This window comes from Hemibagrus wyckioides, linkage group LG05, assembly GCF_019097595.1.
Source record: "Hemibagrus wyckioides isolate EC202008001 linkage group LG05, SWU_Hwy_1.0, whole genome shotgun sequence".
In the NCBI taxonomy this organism is placed as follows: domain Eukaryota; kingdom Metazoa; phylum Chordata; class Actinopteri; order Siluriformes; family Bagridae; genus Hemibagrus; species Hemibagrus wyckioides.
The window spans coordinates 4,851,542-4,871,110 of record NC_080714.1 but is presented as its reverse complement, the minus strand read 5'-3'; the positions used below and the strand labels follow the sequence as shown (position 1 = coordinate 4,871,110).

General features: G+C 42.8%; 1 protein-coding gene across 2 annotated transcripts in view; it reads right to left on the bottom strand.

Annotated features, from left to right (window-relative positions):
* gpat2 (glycerol-3-phosphate acyltransferase 2, mitochondrial) overlaps positions 1 to 19,569 on the bottom strand; it is a 194,186-nt gene that overhangs the window by 30,735 nt on the left and 143,882 nt on the right. For both annotated transcript variants that reach the window (XM_058389527.1, XM_058389529.1), the window contains 7 exons: positions 11,086 to 11,167; positions 6,003 to 6,113; positions 5,319 to 5,392; positions 3,975 to 4,085; positions 2,202 to 2,306; positions 1,327 to 1,426; positions 7 to 140 (listed from right to left, as the gene is read on the bottom strand). In XM_058389527.1, coding sequence (XP_058245510.1) covers positions 7 to 140; positions 1,327 to 1,426; positions 2,202 to 2,306; positions 3,975 to 4,085; positions 5,319 to 5,392; positions 6,003 to 6,113; positions 11,086 to 11,148 — 698 coding nt within the window. In that variant the 5' untranslated portion in view covers positions 11,149 to 11,167. The remainder of the gene's footprint in view (positions 1 to 6; positions 141 to 1,326; positions 1,427 to 2,201; positions 2,307 to 3,974; positions 4,086 to 5,318; positions 5,393 to 6,002; positions 6,114 to 11,085; positions 11,168 to 19,569) is intronic.

The following is a 19,569-nucleotide window of genomic DNA, read 5'->3' as shown; positions in this document are numbered from 1 at the left end:
GTTTACCTCATCCATCTGTTGTGAACACGAGAAGGATAGACACTGTAGGGAACTTTCAGGTTGTGACACAGAAGAGTCAGAGAGATCAAAGCCTGATCAACAGCACCCTGACGAACATACACATACACCAGCGGGATGTTCTGCAACACACACACACACACACACACACACAAATGTGAATGGTACTTCATGGCTGAGAGTGAGAGAGCTCGGTGGATGAACACAGTAACAAGCCACACTGACAACAGACCTGTTTACAGTATACAGAGAAAAGGATAAATATCCATGTACACACACACACACATCAGTGGTCTGTAATAATAACTTGAAATCTTGATACATCACACACAGCTATGCCTTAAAGCAGTGATAGATTTAGAATATTTATAATATTCCTATTATTTACAGTAAGGAACTAAAGCACCACTTGATGATCCAACGTCTCCTGGCGGTCCGGTTTCACAGCTACAGAATTTTCTGATCTTCTCCTGCTGTAGTTCATCCAGCTCAAGGTTTCAACTCAATTGTGGTGTGTGTTCTGCTCAGCGCGGTTGTAAAGAGTGGCTACTGGGGATTTTCATCTGATCATCAGTGAGGGATTCCTGAACTACTCAAATCAGCCATTGCCCAGTGGTCCAGTAACATTTGACCTGTGTCTGCATGCTTCCACGTGATTGGCTGATTGGATAAAATGGACAGTGAGCGTATATTTGTGCAAAATTGTTTGGTATATATAGAACCTTATTTGAGACATATTCAGTCTTCGATCTTTCAAAATATTACGTTTCAGTGACATTGCTGGATGCAATGATGATGACAATGATGTTGAAAGGTCCAAGTGCTAGAAGTTTGGAGGACAGGAAGTCCTCCTCGTGAACTTAAAAAAAAAAATCACAATTCAGTGTGCTGCACCTGGACAGATGAAAAGGACTCGAAAGCAACAAAGAGCATAGAGAAGTGTGATTCTCTTGAATTTCACCTGAGTGTCTCCTGAAGTGCTGCGACTCCCCGATACTCCCCCAATCACGTCCGCTCCATCTCTCTGCACTCCATCACACTTAATAACGCTGTCCATCAGCTCTGCACTACGGTCACTGCTCGGATAGTACACATCACTTGAGAAGGATATATATCCAGCTCATATTCAGCTCGAGACAATAAATTGTCGTGCATCGTTTTTCGTTTGACGGCTAAGAAATAAAAACGCTATTTCTTTCTTGAGTCAGGATTCTGGGACTGTGCTGATGGTGGTGGGTGAATGATGATGATATAAAGGAACAGAAGCAGAAAGCAGGGAAGAAAGGAGGAGTGTGATGAGGAGCTCACCAGGTCTTTGGCTCGATGGAGAGCGGACATCTGGGTGAGGTTCACCTGCACGCTGCAGAACATCAGAGAGAAGACGCGCAAGAGCAACCAGCCCACCAACCTGATAGTATGAGAATACAGAGGGTCAAGCTCAGCAAAAACACCTGAGGACTGAACACCACATATTTAGCCCATCTGCTGCTCCCTCCTCTTTTACTAATAAAATCTCTAATCAACAAAGTGGATCAAATTCTAATAAAGTGCTAAAAAGAAATGGTTGTATAACTGATTCTGAAATCATCATAAAATAATCATTCATAAAATAAAAAAAGTCTCTCTATATTATTATAATTATTATTATTACTACTACTACTAATGATAATAATAATAGTATTATAACTGTGTAATAAACATTCTATGCTTAAAACTGAAAATAAAATAAAATAATAAATGGATATCAATAATAATCAATAAATATCAATAATCAATTAATAAATCTGACATTGTGACTATTTTGAAATAAATGAATAAATAAAGAGAGAAACAAAGAAAAAAATAAATGTACAGCTATATCAATTGGCTAACTAAATTTAAAATAAAAAAATAAACAAATAAAAAGAAACAAGGAAGGATACTAAAATGGTGAAAAAGTGTCCGCTTGTCCATCTTAATTTAAAAGAACTTACAGCCAAATAGAGTGGATAAAATAACGATATAAAGCTAAAACTGAGCAGTTTGCTAATTAAATTATTAAATATGTCAAGTTTGGAAAATTCATGGGGAAAAAAGAGAGCGAAAGAAACAAATCAATCAATCAATCAATCAATCAATCACTAGCACAGGTCTAATGTTATTCGTTGAATGATTCTGTGTGCAGATTCTGTGAGCCTTCAGACCGTATCAGAGTCGGAGACTGAAAAGCCTCGGTGAGAGTCAGAATCCCTGGGGTGTCTTCTACACACTCTTTCACACTGCTCGGGGGAGTCAGGACCCGCTTCACCCTATACACACACACACACACACACACACACACACACACACACACGCAGAGTCACAGGACAGTATCCTGCTCTGCACACAAAGCCTGCACTGTTTTCTGCTCAGCATCACAAACACTCGGTGTCTCTAAGAAGCCTCTGTCCTTGAAGGAAGGAACTCTTTCCAAGGTGAGAAGTTTGCTTCGGAGCATTAAAGGTTATTAAAATGTTAAGGAAGGAATTAAGTCAGAGCCTACGGCGAGAAAGGAGGGAGACGACGGTCCAAGAAAACGGAGCTGGTACTGAGGGGGGAAAAGAAAAAGACAAAGAGCAGCGATGGGACTTAAAAAGTCCCAAATGTTCTATTCACTAGAGCTTTTTACTGCCTACTCCTTCACTTCATGTCCCCAATTAACACACCACATCAACAGTGGTCTTTCACCCGCCTGACATTAATTGAGGTTACAAAAAGGGCAGCGACGGGATTTCGGAGAAAGACAGAAGGTAGTTTTGATGATAAAAAAGTTCCTAACAAATTCGTAAGCAGTCAAAAATTTTAGATCTAGTTCTTCTACAGAATGTTTCTTGTAGAAAGAGTGAAATTTTTCACATGATCTACATTTCTCTGCATAACAAACACACTGGGATAAAAGTGCTCTCTGCCACATACATGAGCTCACGATTGGCTGGTGTCGCCATGACTGACAGGAGAGACAATATGCCCCTCCCACTCACAAACTCCTCTAGCTGCGGCGTCATCAGGATTCCATATCCTGACTGTAGAGCAAATGCTTTTCTGTACATCTGTGAAACCCCTGGGTCCTACTCATACCCGCTCCCAGCAGGTCTCGAACCCGGGTCTCTGGCATGGGAGGCGGGTGCACTAACAAGGATGCTAAAGACTTCAGCCACTAGCGTCAGTCAGTGTGCCCTTTTGAGATCAGGTGAGTGAGGTTTACCTGAACAGCACCTACTGCTGGCCTCGGTCACACTCACCCCCCATAAACCTCACTTCCGGGTCACGGCACCAACGTAACCCCCCGGGTCCTACCTGCACCTGCTCCAATCAGGTCTCGAACCCAGGTCTCAAGCATGGGAATCGGGCACACTAACAAGGCGGCTAAAGACTACCTACCTAGCACCTACCGCTGGCCTCCGTTACATCTGCTTTATCTTTCATACGGTTTACTGTGTTAAATATACACATGTCGAACATTACGTCAAAAGAACACTAAGGGATTTTATTTCATGAAAAAAAAAACAATGGGAATGATGTTGTCACGACGACGTATCTTTCGAGCACGAATGTCTAGACTAGATGAAATATTGCTAACATGAGGTTAAGGGAGAAAGGGGTGGGCCTTCCGGAGAAATTCTGTTAAACTGTAAATCATTACAGATTCGTGGTGACTGACTAATGCATTGTATTGTATTGGTGGCAGCAGGAAGATAGCACTTCTGATGTATCCTTGGGGAATAATGCAGTACAGTACCAGCCTGCTGTATATATTTATAATATTTAGACAGTTTTACAATCATAGCCTCTTAAGCAAAACACTAGCGGCTTAGTTCCTCAGCTCTGGCCTCGAACTAGCCTGCTCAGACGTGCAAATTCACAACGTGTGGATGGAAGTGGCGTGTCGTTTATAGTGGAAACAGAGACGACGTGGAGCTGCAGATTCGCATCTCTACCTGTCTGTGCTGCAGATCCTCAGCAGTCTGTCTCCAGCAGGACCGGCGTCCACTTTCCGGCTGCAGACAAACAGCACACAACACACTCTTCTTACCAGCCATCCTCTGTACCTACAACACAAATACACACGCTTAAGATAACGTCTGACCTGATAATATTAGCACAAACTGAACAATTAGTTTTTTATGTGATGTTAAACTACACCTATGTGACAAATTAAAGGAAAAAAACAAACAATGTTAGTGTTATACAGTATATGGGATTATGAACTGGGGGGGGGGGGCATTTACTTATGACTGCTGGTGTTGTTTGGGTCCAGTTGTTTCCTTAGTGAAGAGCATTACAGCAAATTAACACTGTGGTTCTTTTTTCTCTTTTTAATTCTTTAATTAAAGCATTTATATTTCTACCCTGGTGGGTGTGGTTTATTTGCTAAAGATCCCGTCCACATCCTCAGGACACAAGACCTCACTGAATGGTTCAGTGAGAATAAAATTAACGCAAATCATATGCTACGGCTTTCACACTCACCAGATCTCAATCTAATCGTTTAGACAGTTTTGAGATATTTAAAGCGTTGCATTAGACAGACGAAATGTTTTCAAAGAAAACTGTCTTCCCATCAGGACATTTCTGAGAAGATTCAAAAGTAGAATCAATGAGTAGGAGCTCTAATGCTGTTCTGTCTGCGACACCGGAAAGAAACGTTTTATTAGCCCCTCTGAAGTCAGATCACATCAGCTGCCTGGACAGGAAGTTTAAGAAGAGATTTCTGAAGTGGCGTGAAAATGAATCCGGGTGAGAAATTAAGGGTTTGAAGACGGGCTTTGAGAAGAAAGCTCTCCGGTCGGGAACGGGAGCGGCGCGCAAAAATGAAAGTTCTCCGGCTTCGAAAAGAGCGAAGGAGGGGAAATCAAACAGAGAAGGAATTAAACGCCCGGCAGAAAAAGAGCCTCTTTTCTCTAGGTTGGTCTCGAGATGTGCGGTGGCTAAATCTTATTTATCTCCTTTAATGGAGTGGATGAAGTCGGCCGCTCACGGCTGCACGAGAAACACTCCATCCGAACCCAGGCTGCCATGGTAACACCAACGAAAAACAGATAACATTACGCTCTTCAAAATCTCGGAGGGATGACGAGTCCTGAAAAAATTTGTGGGCGAAATTTTCACAGGAACATCAAATATTTATACGTTGTTGTATTTTTAAATAATAACTGATTAAAAGTTGACGAACGGTGAACACAGAAGGACCTGAACGTCACCTGTTTGAGTGATTTTTGAATGACTGGGACTCAAAGCTTATTTCTGAAGCTTATTTAGCCGCATACCTGTCGAGATCTTACCTGGTGTGTGTTTCTTTCACGTCTAGAAGGTTCTGGAAGCCGAGAGAAGGAGCGTTCTGCAGCAGTTTCCGACCCTGAAAAAGACAGGAGCGAAACATCAGGGTCACACACAATAACCACGGCTCTGTGCGCTTATTTTCAGATCCATGTCTGGCTTAAATACGACTCGGTCTCTTCATCAGGACGAGGTGTTCGGGGGAAAAACCTGAGGGAGCAGCTCCGCAGGACGGATTTGAAACTAGAGGCTGTAACGTGAGCCGGTACATTAACCGAGCGGGATCGAATCCGGATCCCTCATGTGTGCTCGACTCGCTCCGATTAAAACACTCTCACACCTGGGGATTTGAACCAATAACCACCTAATTCTAGCTCCACTACATACACTTCCTAGCAGCGCACAAGAGATGCCTGCGTTGGGATTTGAAGGTCCAACATTTGAGATTAGTCATCCGTTGCTTCATGCTCGAGTGGGACTGTGGACTTCCGGAGTGTGTGATTCCCCCCACCCCTTCTCCTGTAATTGTTGCTCTCACTTAGAACTGTGTTCAAGATGACTTTTAGATCTTCCCTCGTAAAAACCTGCGGCCGGAATAATCAAGCCGAACCTCGGCGTGGTAATGCACTCGTAATCAATATGATGATCGTTGGCTTTTAGAAGAGACAAACAACCACACTCATACTCACCAGACTCTCTGGGGTGCACTGATGGCAGCATTGTCCCACCAGCGGCCTGAATTTGCCAAGAAACGGAGCCATGGTCTTCACCTTCTTCCTGATCTTCACTCCCCAGGATAACTACACACACACACACAAGTAAACACAAACATCAGACACTTGTCCCTCGCTACATGTCAGAAGTGTCTGTGTGCCAATGATGGAAAAAGGCTGTGATGACTTTACAGGCTGAATGCGACACTGGAAGTGTGAACTAAAACTGTCTGAACCCTCTGCCAAGTAGTGCTGTGTGTTTCAGCTTCAGACACGATACTAGTGAAATATATAACTCAGTGTTTGAGCAAACAGTTCTGTTAAAATAAAGCTGCCTTTAACAGGACTGAAATATACTGAGGCCACGTCTTCACTGGAACTGACACACCCAGAGGTCACACCTTTCCACATAGGGATGGACAAAGAGGCCACACCTTCTGCATTAGAACTGACACACACAGAGACTACATCTTCTTCACTGACACATAGGCCACACCTCCTTTACTGACACAGAGGCCACACCTCCTTCACTGACACAGAGGCCACACTTTCTTCACTGACACAGAGTCCAAACTTCCATCACAGAGATTGACAAAGAGGCCACACCTGCATCACAAAGACTGACAGATGACACACCTGCTTCACAGAGGCCACACCTCTTTACAGAGGCCACACCTGCATCATGAAGATTAACATACAGGCCACACCTCTTTACAGAGGCCACATCTCCATCACAGAGACTGACAGGGGTCACACCTCCTTCATAGAGGCCACACCTCCATTACAGAGACTGACAAAGGCCACACCTCCATCACAGAGACTGACAGAGGCCACACCTCCTTCATAGAGGCCACACCTCCATTACAGAGACTGACAAAGGCCACACCTCCATCACAGAGACTGACAGAGGCCACACCTCCATCACAGAGACTGACATTCCACACCTCCTTCACAGAGGCCATACCTCCATGACAGAGACTGACAGAGGCCACGCCTCCTTCACAGAGGCCACACCTCCATCACAGAGACTGACAGAGGCCACGCCTCCTTCACAGAGGCCACACCTCCTTAACAGAGGCCACACCTCCATCACAGAGACTGGCAGAGGTCACAGCTCCTTCATAGAGGCCACACCTCATTCACAGAGACTGATTTAAAAGAATCAGCACATGTGAATTAAACCTCCAATCTTTTACATTCCATCTTTTCAACTTCACATATTCTGCCCCACACTCACTGGTGCATAGTGATGGTAAATATTAAAAGTGGTGCACTGATGTGAATCGGCCAGGCTTTCCTGCTCTTCAGTTAGAGATAAAACGCATTACTCAAAGCAATAAGCAGTCAGTGATCTTTACTGAAGCACAATGACTGCCATCTCTCTTTTCTCCCTCATCCGTATCCATATCCGCGACCTTCTCTCGGCTCGTCCCTCACCCCGCTCCGAAGAGAAAATTGCAGGCGATGATGATACCGAATCAGAAGAAATGAGCCTCGGGTGAAGAGTCGTCTCGTGGTGGGAGAAGGCTGCGTCCTGCCGTATCATTTCCTGTGCCAAATTTCAATTGAGGACGACATCGATTCAGGCTGATATCGATCTCCACATTAGGGTGCAGACGGAGAAGACGCTGGCCTGGAGACGACAAGGCTGATTTATCGCTTCCAAATCGTCTCTGGAGTTGAGAGCGTTATGCCATTTCAGATAATCTGTGTGGCAAATTCCAATCATGGTACTCAATTATTCAAAAAGGTTGCATAATGCATGAAGATCCATGAGACCCGGGTTAATTCTTTTAATATCTCTCACCACTGATATCCAATTTTTTTTTTTTTAAACGATGTTCGATTAGATAGCTCTCTCAGGCATCAAACATAATGACAACGCAAAACCTTTTAGAACTGAAAACCTGAACCCTTTTCGCTGATTTAAATCTTGACTAAGCTTAAAACATCATTTATCTATTTAGTGAGATTGTACGTTATATAACAGGAAATTACCATCATCATTTTTCCTATTATTATTACAATTAATAATAATACCACCACACGGCTCTTAAATTCTCCATTCTGATTGGTCAGCAGGTGTCAAGTCATTTTCCATAAAAAGGTTTACAGATGTTTGTTGCTATAGGAACACTTTTGCTTATAGAGCTGAGGCTCCAACAAATCTCTCTCTAATAATAATAAAACGAAATTTAACGAGAAACAAAATGTGAGGTTTTGTGAAAGACGTGCACAACATTTAGGGATGGAGTCTCCAGTGTTAGCGAGAAGGAAAAGTCTTCATGAGCGAGGACTTTTTGCTCTTGCTTGTCTTTAAAAATAAGAGAAAAAAGACTGAAAGAAAATAAAAATAAGTCTCTGCTAGGGCCGTCAACGTTATCGCGTTAACGCATGCGATTAATACAAAATCCTTACTGTGTTAAAGTAATTTAACGCAAATGTTCTTGATCTTTCGGTTGCTCTCTACATGGTGAGGGGTCGCCACAGCGGAACAACATGGCACAGGTTTTATGCCGGATGCCCTTCCTGACACATCCCTCCCATTTTATCCGGGCTTGGGACCGGCACTGCATCCAGTGGCTGGGGTGTGGGCACTGGCTGGGAATCGAACCCAGGGCTTCCGCATGGTAGGCAAGAAACCGACCACTGAGCCACCAGCACCCTGCCAAATAATTTAACACAAACAAATTACCGAAACACACAAAGGAGGGTCATTAACGTAATTTGCGTCATGCAGATGATATTGGGGGTCGAGAATTTATCACTCAGCATCTACAATAGCGCAAGTACCAGTAACTTCTGGTAGGCGGAAATTTCTCTTTTAAAAGGAAATCGGATGGCACTCTGGATAAACGCAAAGTTGTGTGTATACACTGTAATGAAGAACTGGCCTACCATCGAAGCTCATCGAGTTTAAAATATCATTTAAAAGCAAAACACATCACAGGTTTAATAAAACACCTGTTGGGTAAGAACTTGGGGGTGGTGTCATCACGCTTCATCACACAACCCAAACCTGGTGTTGGTTATTTTCCTAGAACAACATACACACACCCCATAGTGTCTTCTGTGAGTGTTCCTTACTGATTATATAACCAGTTAGAATCCTGAGAAATGCCACAGTGACCTGAATGACATCATGGAAATTCCTGTTGAGCTGAGAACCTTGTTCTGAATGCAGCATTTGTTAGTAACTATTTAATTCATCCAGGATACTCTTTATCCCCTACTGATCCTCCTGGACTAAATCTGGATCTCAATTTGGCTCTCGGTCTGGTTCAGATGTACCGTCACAGGGCAGGCAGAAATGGATAAAAACGCTAAACAGAAAGCATATTATTTTCCAAAACCGACTGCCATTAAACAAAGCTGCTCTAACTCTCTCTCATTCTGTGTGTGTTGTGTGCTTCAGTTTTAATTGGTTTCAGTGAAGGTCACTATGATAATCAACCTATTTCAACAGAACCAATCAAAAACACATGTCAGTGCAAATGTGCCACTAAAAGCTTTCATTACTGTACATCAGTTACAAACATCCACTGTTTCTCCGTCTGGAACATCTGGTACGAGTTGAGACGCCGGTACGGTACACGGGATTAGCGCTCGGTGGTGTAGTGAGTGAATAAAGTAAACAGAGGATGGGTTTGATGTTGAACGTTATATCATCATGCGGGGCCGAATTAAATAGAAATAATGCTGGCGATGTTGCTTCAGAGTTAAATAAGACACACAAAGCCATCACACAGGGCCTGTGTGTGTGTGTTGTTAAGATGGCGTGTCTCAAATCTTACACAAAGACCTGTTACGTATTTACTAATTCTGACTAAAGTGACAAATTATTATTATGATGATTATTATTATTGTGTGCAGGTTCATTATCTGAGATTAGCTGGAAAGGTTTAGGAGAGTCACTTGTGACTGATTATTTCCCATCATGGCGCGTCTGTACACACATATTGGCTGTGTTTTCTGTGTCTCGCCGCTTGGGAAACATCAGTCCATTTATTAGGCGTCTAAATGATCAACCACAAGCGGAATTATCGTTTTTCTCTAGCAGAATCCATAACACACAGTTGTTGACTCTAGCGAGTAAGGAGTAAATTAGGTGTGAACGTGACACATGAGACAACTTCACTTCCTATTGAAGGCCATTAGATTCTCAGAAATGAAAAATAAAGGTGTAATTGCGCGGTATGTTGAGGGTTATGGTGTGGTGGGTGACCTCGGTGTGTAGCGAGACGATCTGAAGTGGAAGAGATCATGTCGTGTATTTCCTGTTTGAACATGTGGCAAACGTCAGTGTTTCAGTGTTTTAAAGGTTTCCATGCTAACAGAGTTTTATATGGTTTACATGCTAAAGATTTACATGTTTCAAAGGTTTCCATGGTAACAGTGTTTTACATGGTTTACATGGTAAAGGTTAACATGGTAAGTGTTTTACATGGTACAGGTTTACATGTTTTAAAGGTTTCCATGGTAACTGTTTTACATGGTTTACATGTTTTAAAGGTTTCCATGGTAACTGTTTTATATGGTAAAGGTTTACATGTTTTAAACGTTTCCACGGTAACTGTGTTTTACATATTTTAAAGGATTCCATGGTAATGGTGTTTTACATATTTTAAAGGATTCCATGGTAACAGTGTTTTACATGTTTTAAAGGTTTCCATGGTAACAGTGTTTTACATGTTTTAAAGGTTTCCATGGTAACAGTGTTTTACATGTTTTAAAGGTTTCCATGGTAACAGTGTTTTACATGTTTTAAAGGTTTCCATGGTAACAGTGTTTTACATGTTTTAAAGGATTCAATGGTAAGAGTGTCAACTATTAGTCCCCTGCCCCAAAAAAAGTTAGTCCAATAATAAATGAATGGATGGAAGTGGCTGGTGAGTGTATATACCTCAGGATGGACTGGGTTACTGTAAGCAATGGAACATAAAATGTTCTAGAGGTCATTTCTCACCAGAGTGTTCCTCTTAAACACATCCTCCACAAGCTCTTTATAGAAGAGTCAATGATTTTATACAGCCAAAGTGGTAAAGGACGGTGGACTTACAGCAGGACGTTTAAGCTGAGGAGTGACCTCGCCTCTGGGATGGACTCCGCTTCCTACACTCATGTTTACGCCACACAGAAGTCTGAAAGAACAGAAATAAGAACAGGAATACATTTATTTATTTAAATCCCCAGATATCTCCCTAAAACTGGCTGGTGTCCAGTGTAGTGTCCAGTGTAGCTGATTAAAAGAGTCAAATAAAGCTGAAATGAACTGGAGTGCTTTAAATGCTTAAAACTCCATCCATGTCATTAAAAAGAAAACACACAGAAAGGTGTAGAGACTTTAATGTGACACGCGTCCTCATCCTGTCTCTCTGCTCCTCATTAATTTCCTCGACACTCGCTGGATAAACAGGAGCCAGACATGTCTGACAGCTGCACCTGAGAGACAGGCTCGGGATCAGCGGCGCTGATATTAATGCAGGAGGATTTAAATAAAAATAAACACAACAACAACAAACAGTGGTGTGGAAATCCTAAGGATGTGCTTCACCTCCGTAATTACTGACCTGAACTGGACCACAGACTGAACACACGGACACTCCGCTTTACCACCTTAATATAAAACATCAACAGCCTTGTCATCTCTCTCTACTACTGACATTCCTACAGTTTACATCTCACACACACACACACACACACACACACACTTCTGAGTATTCTACTCTCTACATCACACACACACACACACACTCCTGAGGTTTCTACAATCTACAGCATCAAACACACACACACACACTCCTGAGGTTTCTACAATCTACAGCATCAAACACACACACACACACTCCTGAGGTTTCTACAATCTACAGCATCAAACACACACACACACACTCCTGAGGTTTCTACAATCTACAGCATCACACACACACACACACACTCCTGAGGTTTCTACAATCTACAGCATCACACACACACACACACACTCCTGAGGTTTCTACAATCTACAACATCAAACACACAAACACACACTCCTGAGGTTTCTACAATCTACAGCATCAAACACACACACACACACTCCTGAGGTTTCTACAATCTACAGCATCAAACACACACACACACACTCCTGAGCATTCTAACCTCTATAGCATCACACATACACTACTGAGTATTCTACTCTCTACAGCATCACACACACACACACACACACTACTGAGTATTCTAACCTCTATAGCATCACACACACACACTCCTGAGGTTTCTACAATCTACAGCATCAAACACACACACACACACTCCTGAGGTTTCTACAATCTACAGCATCAAACACACACACACACACACTCCTGAGGTTTCTACAATCTACAGCATCAAACACACACACACACACACACTCCTGAGTATTCTAACCTCTATAGCATCACACACACACACACTACTGAGTATTCTACTCTCTACAGCATCACACACACACACACACACACACACTACTGAGTATTCTACTCTCTACAGCATCACACACACACACGAGGTTTCTACAATCTACAGCATCAAACACACACACACACACTCCTGAGGTTTCTACAATCTACAGCATCAAACACACACACACACACACTCCTGAGGTTTCTACAATCTACAGCATCAAACACACACACACACACTCCTGAGGTTTCTACAATCTACAGCATCAAACACACACACACACACACTCCTGAGGTTTCTACAATCTACAGCATCAAACACACACACACACACACACTCCTGAGTATTCTAACCTCTATAGCATCACACACACACACACTACTGAGTATTCTACTCTCTACAGCATCACACACACACACACACACACACACTACTGAGTATTCTACTCTCTACAGCATCACACACACACACGAGGTTTCTACAATCTACAGCATCAAACACACACACACACACTCCTGAGGTTTCTACAATCTACAGCATCAAACACACACACACACACACTCCTGAGGTTTCTACAATCTACAGCATCAAACACACAAACACACACTCCTGAGTATTCTAACCTCTATAGCATCACACACACATACACTACTGAGTATTCTACTCTCTACAGCATCACACACACACACACACGAGGTTTCTACAATCTACAGCATCAAACACACAAACACACACTCCTGAGGTTTCTACAATCTACAGCATCAAACACACACACACACACTCCTGAGCATTCTAACCTCTATAGCATCACACATACACTACTGAGTATTCTACTCTCTACAGCATCACACACACACACACACACACTACTGAGTATTCTAACCTCTATAGCATCACACACACACACTCCTGAGGTTTCTTCAATCTACAGCATCAAACACACACACACACTACTGAGTATTCTACTCTCTACAGCATCACACACACACACACACACGAGGTTTCTACAATCTACAGCATCACACACACACACACACACACACACACACTACTGAGTATTCTACTCTACAGCATCACACACACACACGAGGTTTCTACAATCTACAGCATCAAACACACACACACACACTCCTGAGGTTTCTACAATCTACAGCATCAAACACACACACACACACACTCCTGAGGTTTCTACAATCTACAGCATCTCACACACACACACACACTCCTGAGGTTTCTACAATCTACAGCATCAAACACACAAACACACACTCCTGAGTATTCTAACCTCTATAGCATCACACACACATACACTACTGAGTATTCTACTCTCTACAGCATCACACACACACACACAAGGTTTCTACAATCTACAGCATCACACACACACTCCTGAGTATTCTAACCTCTATAGCATCACACACACATACACTACTGAGTATTCTACTCTCTACAGCATCACACACACACACACGAGGTTTCTACAATCTACAGCATCACACACACACACACACACACACTACTGAGTATTCTACTCTCTACAGCATCACACACACACACTACTGAGTATTCTAACCTCTATAGCATCACACACACACACACTTCTGAGTATTCTACTCTCTACAGCATCAAACACACAAACACACACTCCTGAGGTTTCTACAATCTACAGCATCAAACACACAAACACACACTCCTGAGTATTCTAACCTCTATAGCATCACACACACATACACTACTGAGTATTCTACTCTCTACAGCATCACACACACACACACACGAGGTTTCTACAATCTACAGCATCAAACACACAAACACACACTCCTGAGGTTTCTACAATCTACAGCATCAAACACACACACACACACTCCTGAGCATTCTAACCTCTATAGCATCACACATACACTACTGAGTATTCTACTCTCTACAGCATCACACACACACACACACACACACTACTGAGTATTCTAACCTCTATAGCATCACACACACACACTCCTGAGGTTTCTACAATCTACAGCATCAAACACACACACACACACACTCCTGAGCATTCTAACCTCTATAGCATCACACATACACTACTGAGTATTCTACTCTCTACAGCATCACACACACACACACACACACACACTACTGAGTATTCTAACCTCTATAGCATCACACACACACACTCCTGAGGTTTCTACAATCTACAGCATCAAACACACACACACACACACACTCCTGAGGTTTCTACAATCTACAGCATCAAACACACACACACACACACTCCTGAGGTTTCTACAATCTACAGCATCAAACACACAAACACACACACGAGGTTTCTACAATCTACAGCATCACACACACACACACACACACACACACACTACTGAGTATTCTACTCTCTACAGCATCACACACACACACGAGGTTTCTACAATCTACAGCATCAAACACACACACACACTCCTGAGGTTTCTACAATCTACAGCATCTCACACACACACACACACTCCTGAGGTTTCTACAATCTACAGCATCAAACACACATACACACACTCCTGAGGTTTCTACAATCTACAGCATCAAACACACACACACTCCTGAGTATTCTAACCTCTATAGCATCACACACACATACACTACTGAGTATTCTACTCTCTACAGCATCACACACACACACACACAAGGTTTCTACAATCTACAGCATCACACACACACTACTGAGTATTCTAACCTCTATAGCATCACACACACATACACTACTGAGTATTCTACTCTCTACAGCATCACACACACACACACACACGAGGTTTCTACAATCTACAGCATCACACACACACACACACACACACACACACACACTACTGAGTATTCTACTCTCTACAGCATCACACACACACACGAGGTTTCTACAATCTACAGCATCAAACACACACACACTCCTGAGGTTTCTACAATCTACAGCATCTCACACACACACACACACTCCTGAGGTTTCTACAATCTACAGCATCAAACACACACACACACACACACTCCTGAGGTTTCTACAATCTACAGCATCAAACACACACACACTCCTGAGTATTCTAACCTCTATAGCATCACACACACATACACTACTGAGTATTCTACTCTCTACAGCATCACACACACACACACACAAGGTTTCTACAATCTACAGCATCACACACACACTACTGAGTATTCTAACCTCTATAGCATCACACACACATACACTACTGAGTATTCTACTCTCTACAGCATCACACACACACACACGAGGTTTCTACAATCTACAGCATCACACACACACACACACACACACTACTGTGTATTCTACTCTCTACAGCATCACACACACACACTACTGAGTATTCTAACCTCTATAGCATCACACACACACACACTTCTGAGTATTCTACTCTCTACAGCATCAAACACACAAACACACACTCCTGAGGTTTCTACAATCTACAGCATCAAACACACAAACACACACTCCTGAGTATTCTAACCTCTATAGCATCACACACACATACACTACTGAGTATTCTACTCTCTACAGCATCACACACACACACACACGAGGTTTCTACAATCTACAGCATCACACACACACACACACACACACACACACACACACACACACACACACACACACACGAGGTTTCTACAATCTACAGCATCAAACACACAAACACACACTCCTGAGGTTTCTACAATCTACAGCATCAAACACACACACACACACTCCTGAGCATTCTAACCTCTATAGCATCACACACACATACACTACTGAGTATTCTACTCTCTACAGCATCACACACACACACACACACACACACACTACTGAGTATTCTAACCTCTATAGCATCACACACACACACTCCTGAGGTTTCTACAATCTACAGCATCAAACACACACACACACACACACACTCCTGAGGTTTCTACAATCTACAGCATCAAACACACACACACACACACTACTGAGTATTCTACTCTCTACAGCATCACACACACACACACACACGAGGTTTCTACAATCTACAGCATCACACACACACACACACACTACTGAGTATTCTACTCTCTACAGCATCACACACACACACGAGGTTTCTACAATCTACAGCATCAAACACACACACACACACACACACACACACACACACACTCCTGAGGTTTCTACAATCTACAGCATCAAACACACACACACACACACTCCTGAGGTTTCTACAATCTACAGCATCAAACACACACACACACACTCCTGAGGTTTCTACAATCTACAGCATCAAACACACACACACACACACTCCTGAGGTTTCTACAATCTACAGCATCAAACACACACACACACACTCCTGAGGTTTCTACAATCTACAGCATCAAACACACACACACACACACACACACACACTACTGAGTATTCTAACCTCTATAGCATCACACACACATACACTACTGAGTATTCTACTCTCTACAGCATCACACACACACACACACACGAGGTTTCTACAATCTACAGCATCACACACACACACACACACACACACACACTACTGAGTATTCTACTCTCTACAGCATCACACACACACACGAGGTTTCTACAATCTACAGCATCAAACACACACACACACTCCTGAGGTTTCTACAATCTACAGCATCTCACACACACACACACACTCCTGAGGTTTCTACAATCTACAGCATCAAACACACACACACACACACACTCCTGAGGTTTCTACAATCTACAGCATCTCACACACACACACACACTCCTGAGGTTTCTACAATCTACAGCATCAAACACACACACACACACACACTCCTGAGGTTTCTACAATCTACAGCATCAAACACACACACACTCCTGAGTATTCTAACCTCTATAGCATCACACACACATACACTACTGAGTATTCTACTCTCTACAGCATCACACACACACACACACAAGGTTTCTACAATCTACAGCATCACACACACACTACTGAGTATTCTAACCTCTATAGCATCACACACACATACACTACTGAGTATTCTACTCTCTACAGCATCACACACACACACACGAGGTTTCTACAATCTACAGCATCACACACACACACACACACACACTACTGAGTATTCTACTCTCTACAGCATCACACACACACACTACTGAGTATTCTAACCTCTATAGCATCACACACACATATACTACTGAGTATTCTACTCTCTACAGCATCACACACACACACACACTACTGAGTATTCTAACCTCTATAGCATCACACACACATATACTACTGAGTATTCTACTCTCTACAGCATCACACACACACACACAAGGTTTCTACAATCTACAGCATCACACACACACTGCTGAGTATTCTACTCTCTACAGCATCACACACACACACACTACTGAGTATTCTACTCTCTACAGCATCACACACACACAAGGTTTCTACAATCTACAGCATCTCACACACACACACACATGAGGTTTCTACAATCTACAGCATCTCACACACACACACACCTACCCCTGAGGTTTCTACAATCTACAACATCACACACACACATACACACACCCCTGAGGTTTCTACAATCTACAGCATCTCACACACACACACACACCTACCCCTGAGGTTTCTACAATCTACAGCATCTCACACACACACACACCTACCCCTGAGGTTTCTACAATCTACAACATCACACACACACACACACACACACCCCTGAGGTTTCTACAATCTACAGCATCTCACACACACACACACACCCCTGAGGTTTCTACAATCTACAACATCACACACACACACATACACACACCCCTGAGGTTTCTACAATCTACAACATCACACACACACATACACACACCCCTGAGGTTTCTACAATCTACAACATCACACACACACATACACACACCCCTGAGGTTTCTACAATCTACAACATCACACACACACACACACACCCCTGAGGTTTCTACAATCTACAGCATCTCACACACACACACACACACACCTACCCCTGAGGTTTCTACAATCTACAGCATCTCACACACACACACACACACCTACCCCTGAGGTTTCTACAATCTACAACATCACACACACACACACACCCCTGAGGTTTCTACAATCTACAACATCACACACACACACACACACCTACCCCTGAGGTTTCTACAATCTACAACATCACACACACACACACACACACCCCTGAGGTTTCTACAATCTACAGCATCTCACACACACACACACCTACCCCTGAGGTTTCTACAATCTACAACATCACACACACACATACACACACCCCTGAGGTTTCTACAATCTACAGCATCTCACACACACACACACACCTACCCCTGAGGTTTCTACAATCTACAGCATCTCACACACACACACACACCTACCCCTGAGGTTTCTACAATCTACAGCATCTCACACACACACACACCTACCCCTGAGGTTTCTACAATCTACAGCATCTCACACACACACACACACCTACCCCTGAGGTTTCTACAATCTACAGCATCTCACACACACACACACACCTACCCCTGAGGTTTCTACAATCTACAACATCACACACACACCCTTAAAGTTTCTACAATCTACATCACACACACACCCACTTGAGGTTTCTACAATCTACAACATCACACACACACCCTTGAAGTTTCTACAATCTACATCACACACACACCCCTGAGGTTTCTACAATCTACATCACACACACACCCCTGAGTTTTCTACAATCTACAACATCACACACACACATACACCTGTGTTTTCTACAGTCTAGAGCATCGCGAACAAACACACACACACACACCCTGAGTTTTCTACAATCTACATCACACACTCTCCTGTGTTTTCCACTCTCTACAGCATCACACACACACACACACACACACTCAGAAGTGATTAATAACTCAGTTTCTTGCGCTCAGGCTTTTTCCTCCCTCACTCTCTCATCACAGCAGATATTTTCCCAAACAGCAGACAGAGATTCCTCTCAGTTCTCCTCATCAACATTTACACTACAGATCATCAACTTTTACTATTATTATTTATTTTGCAGCGCAAGTGGGAATAAAGCAAGACCAGCAAAACTCAGCACCTAG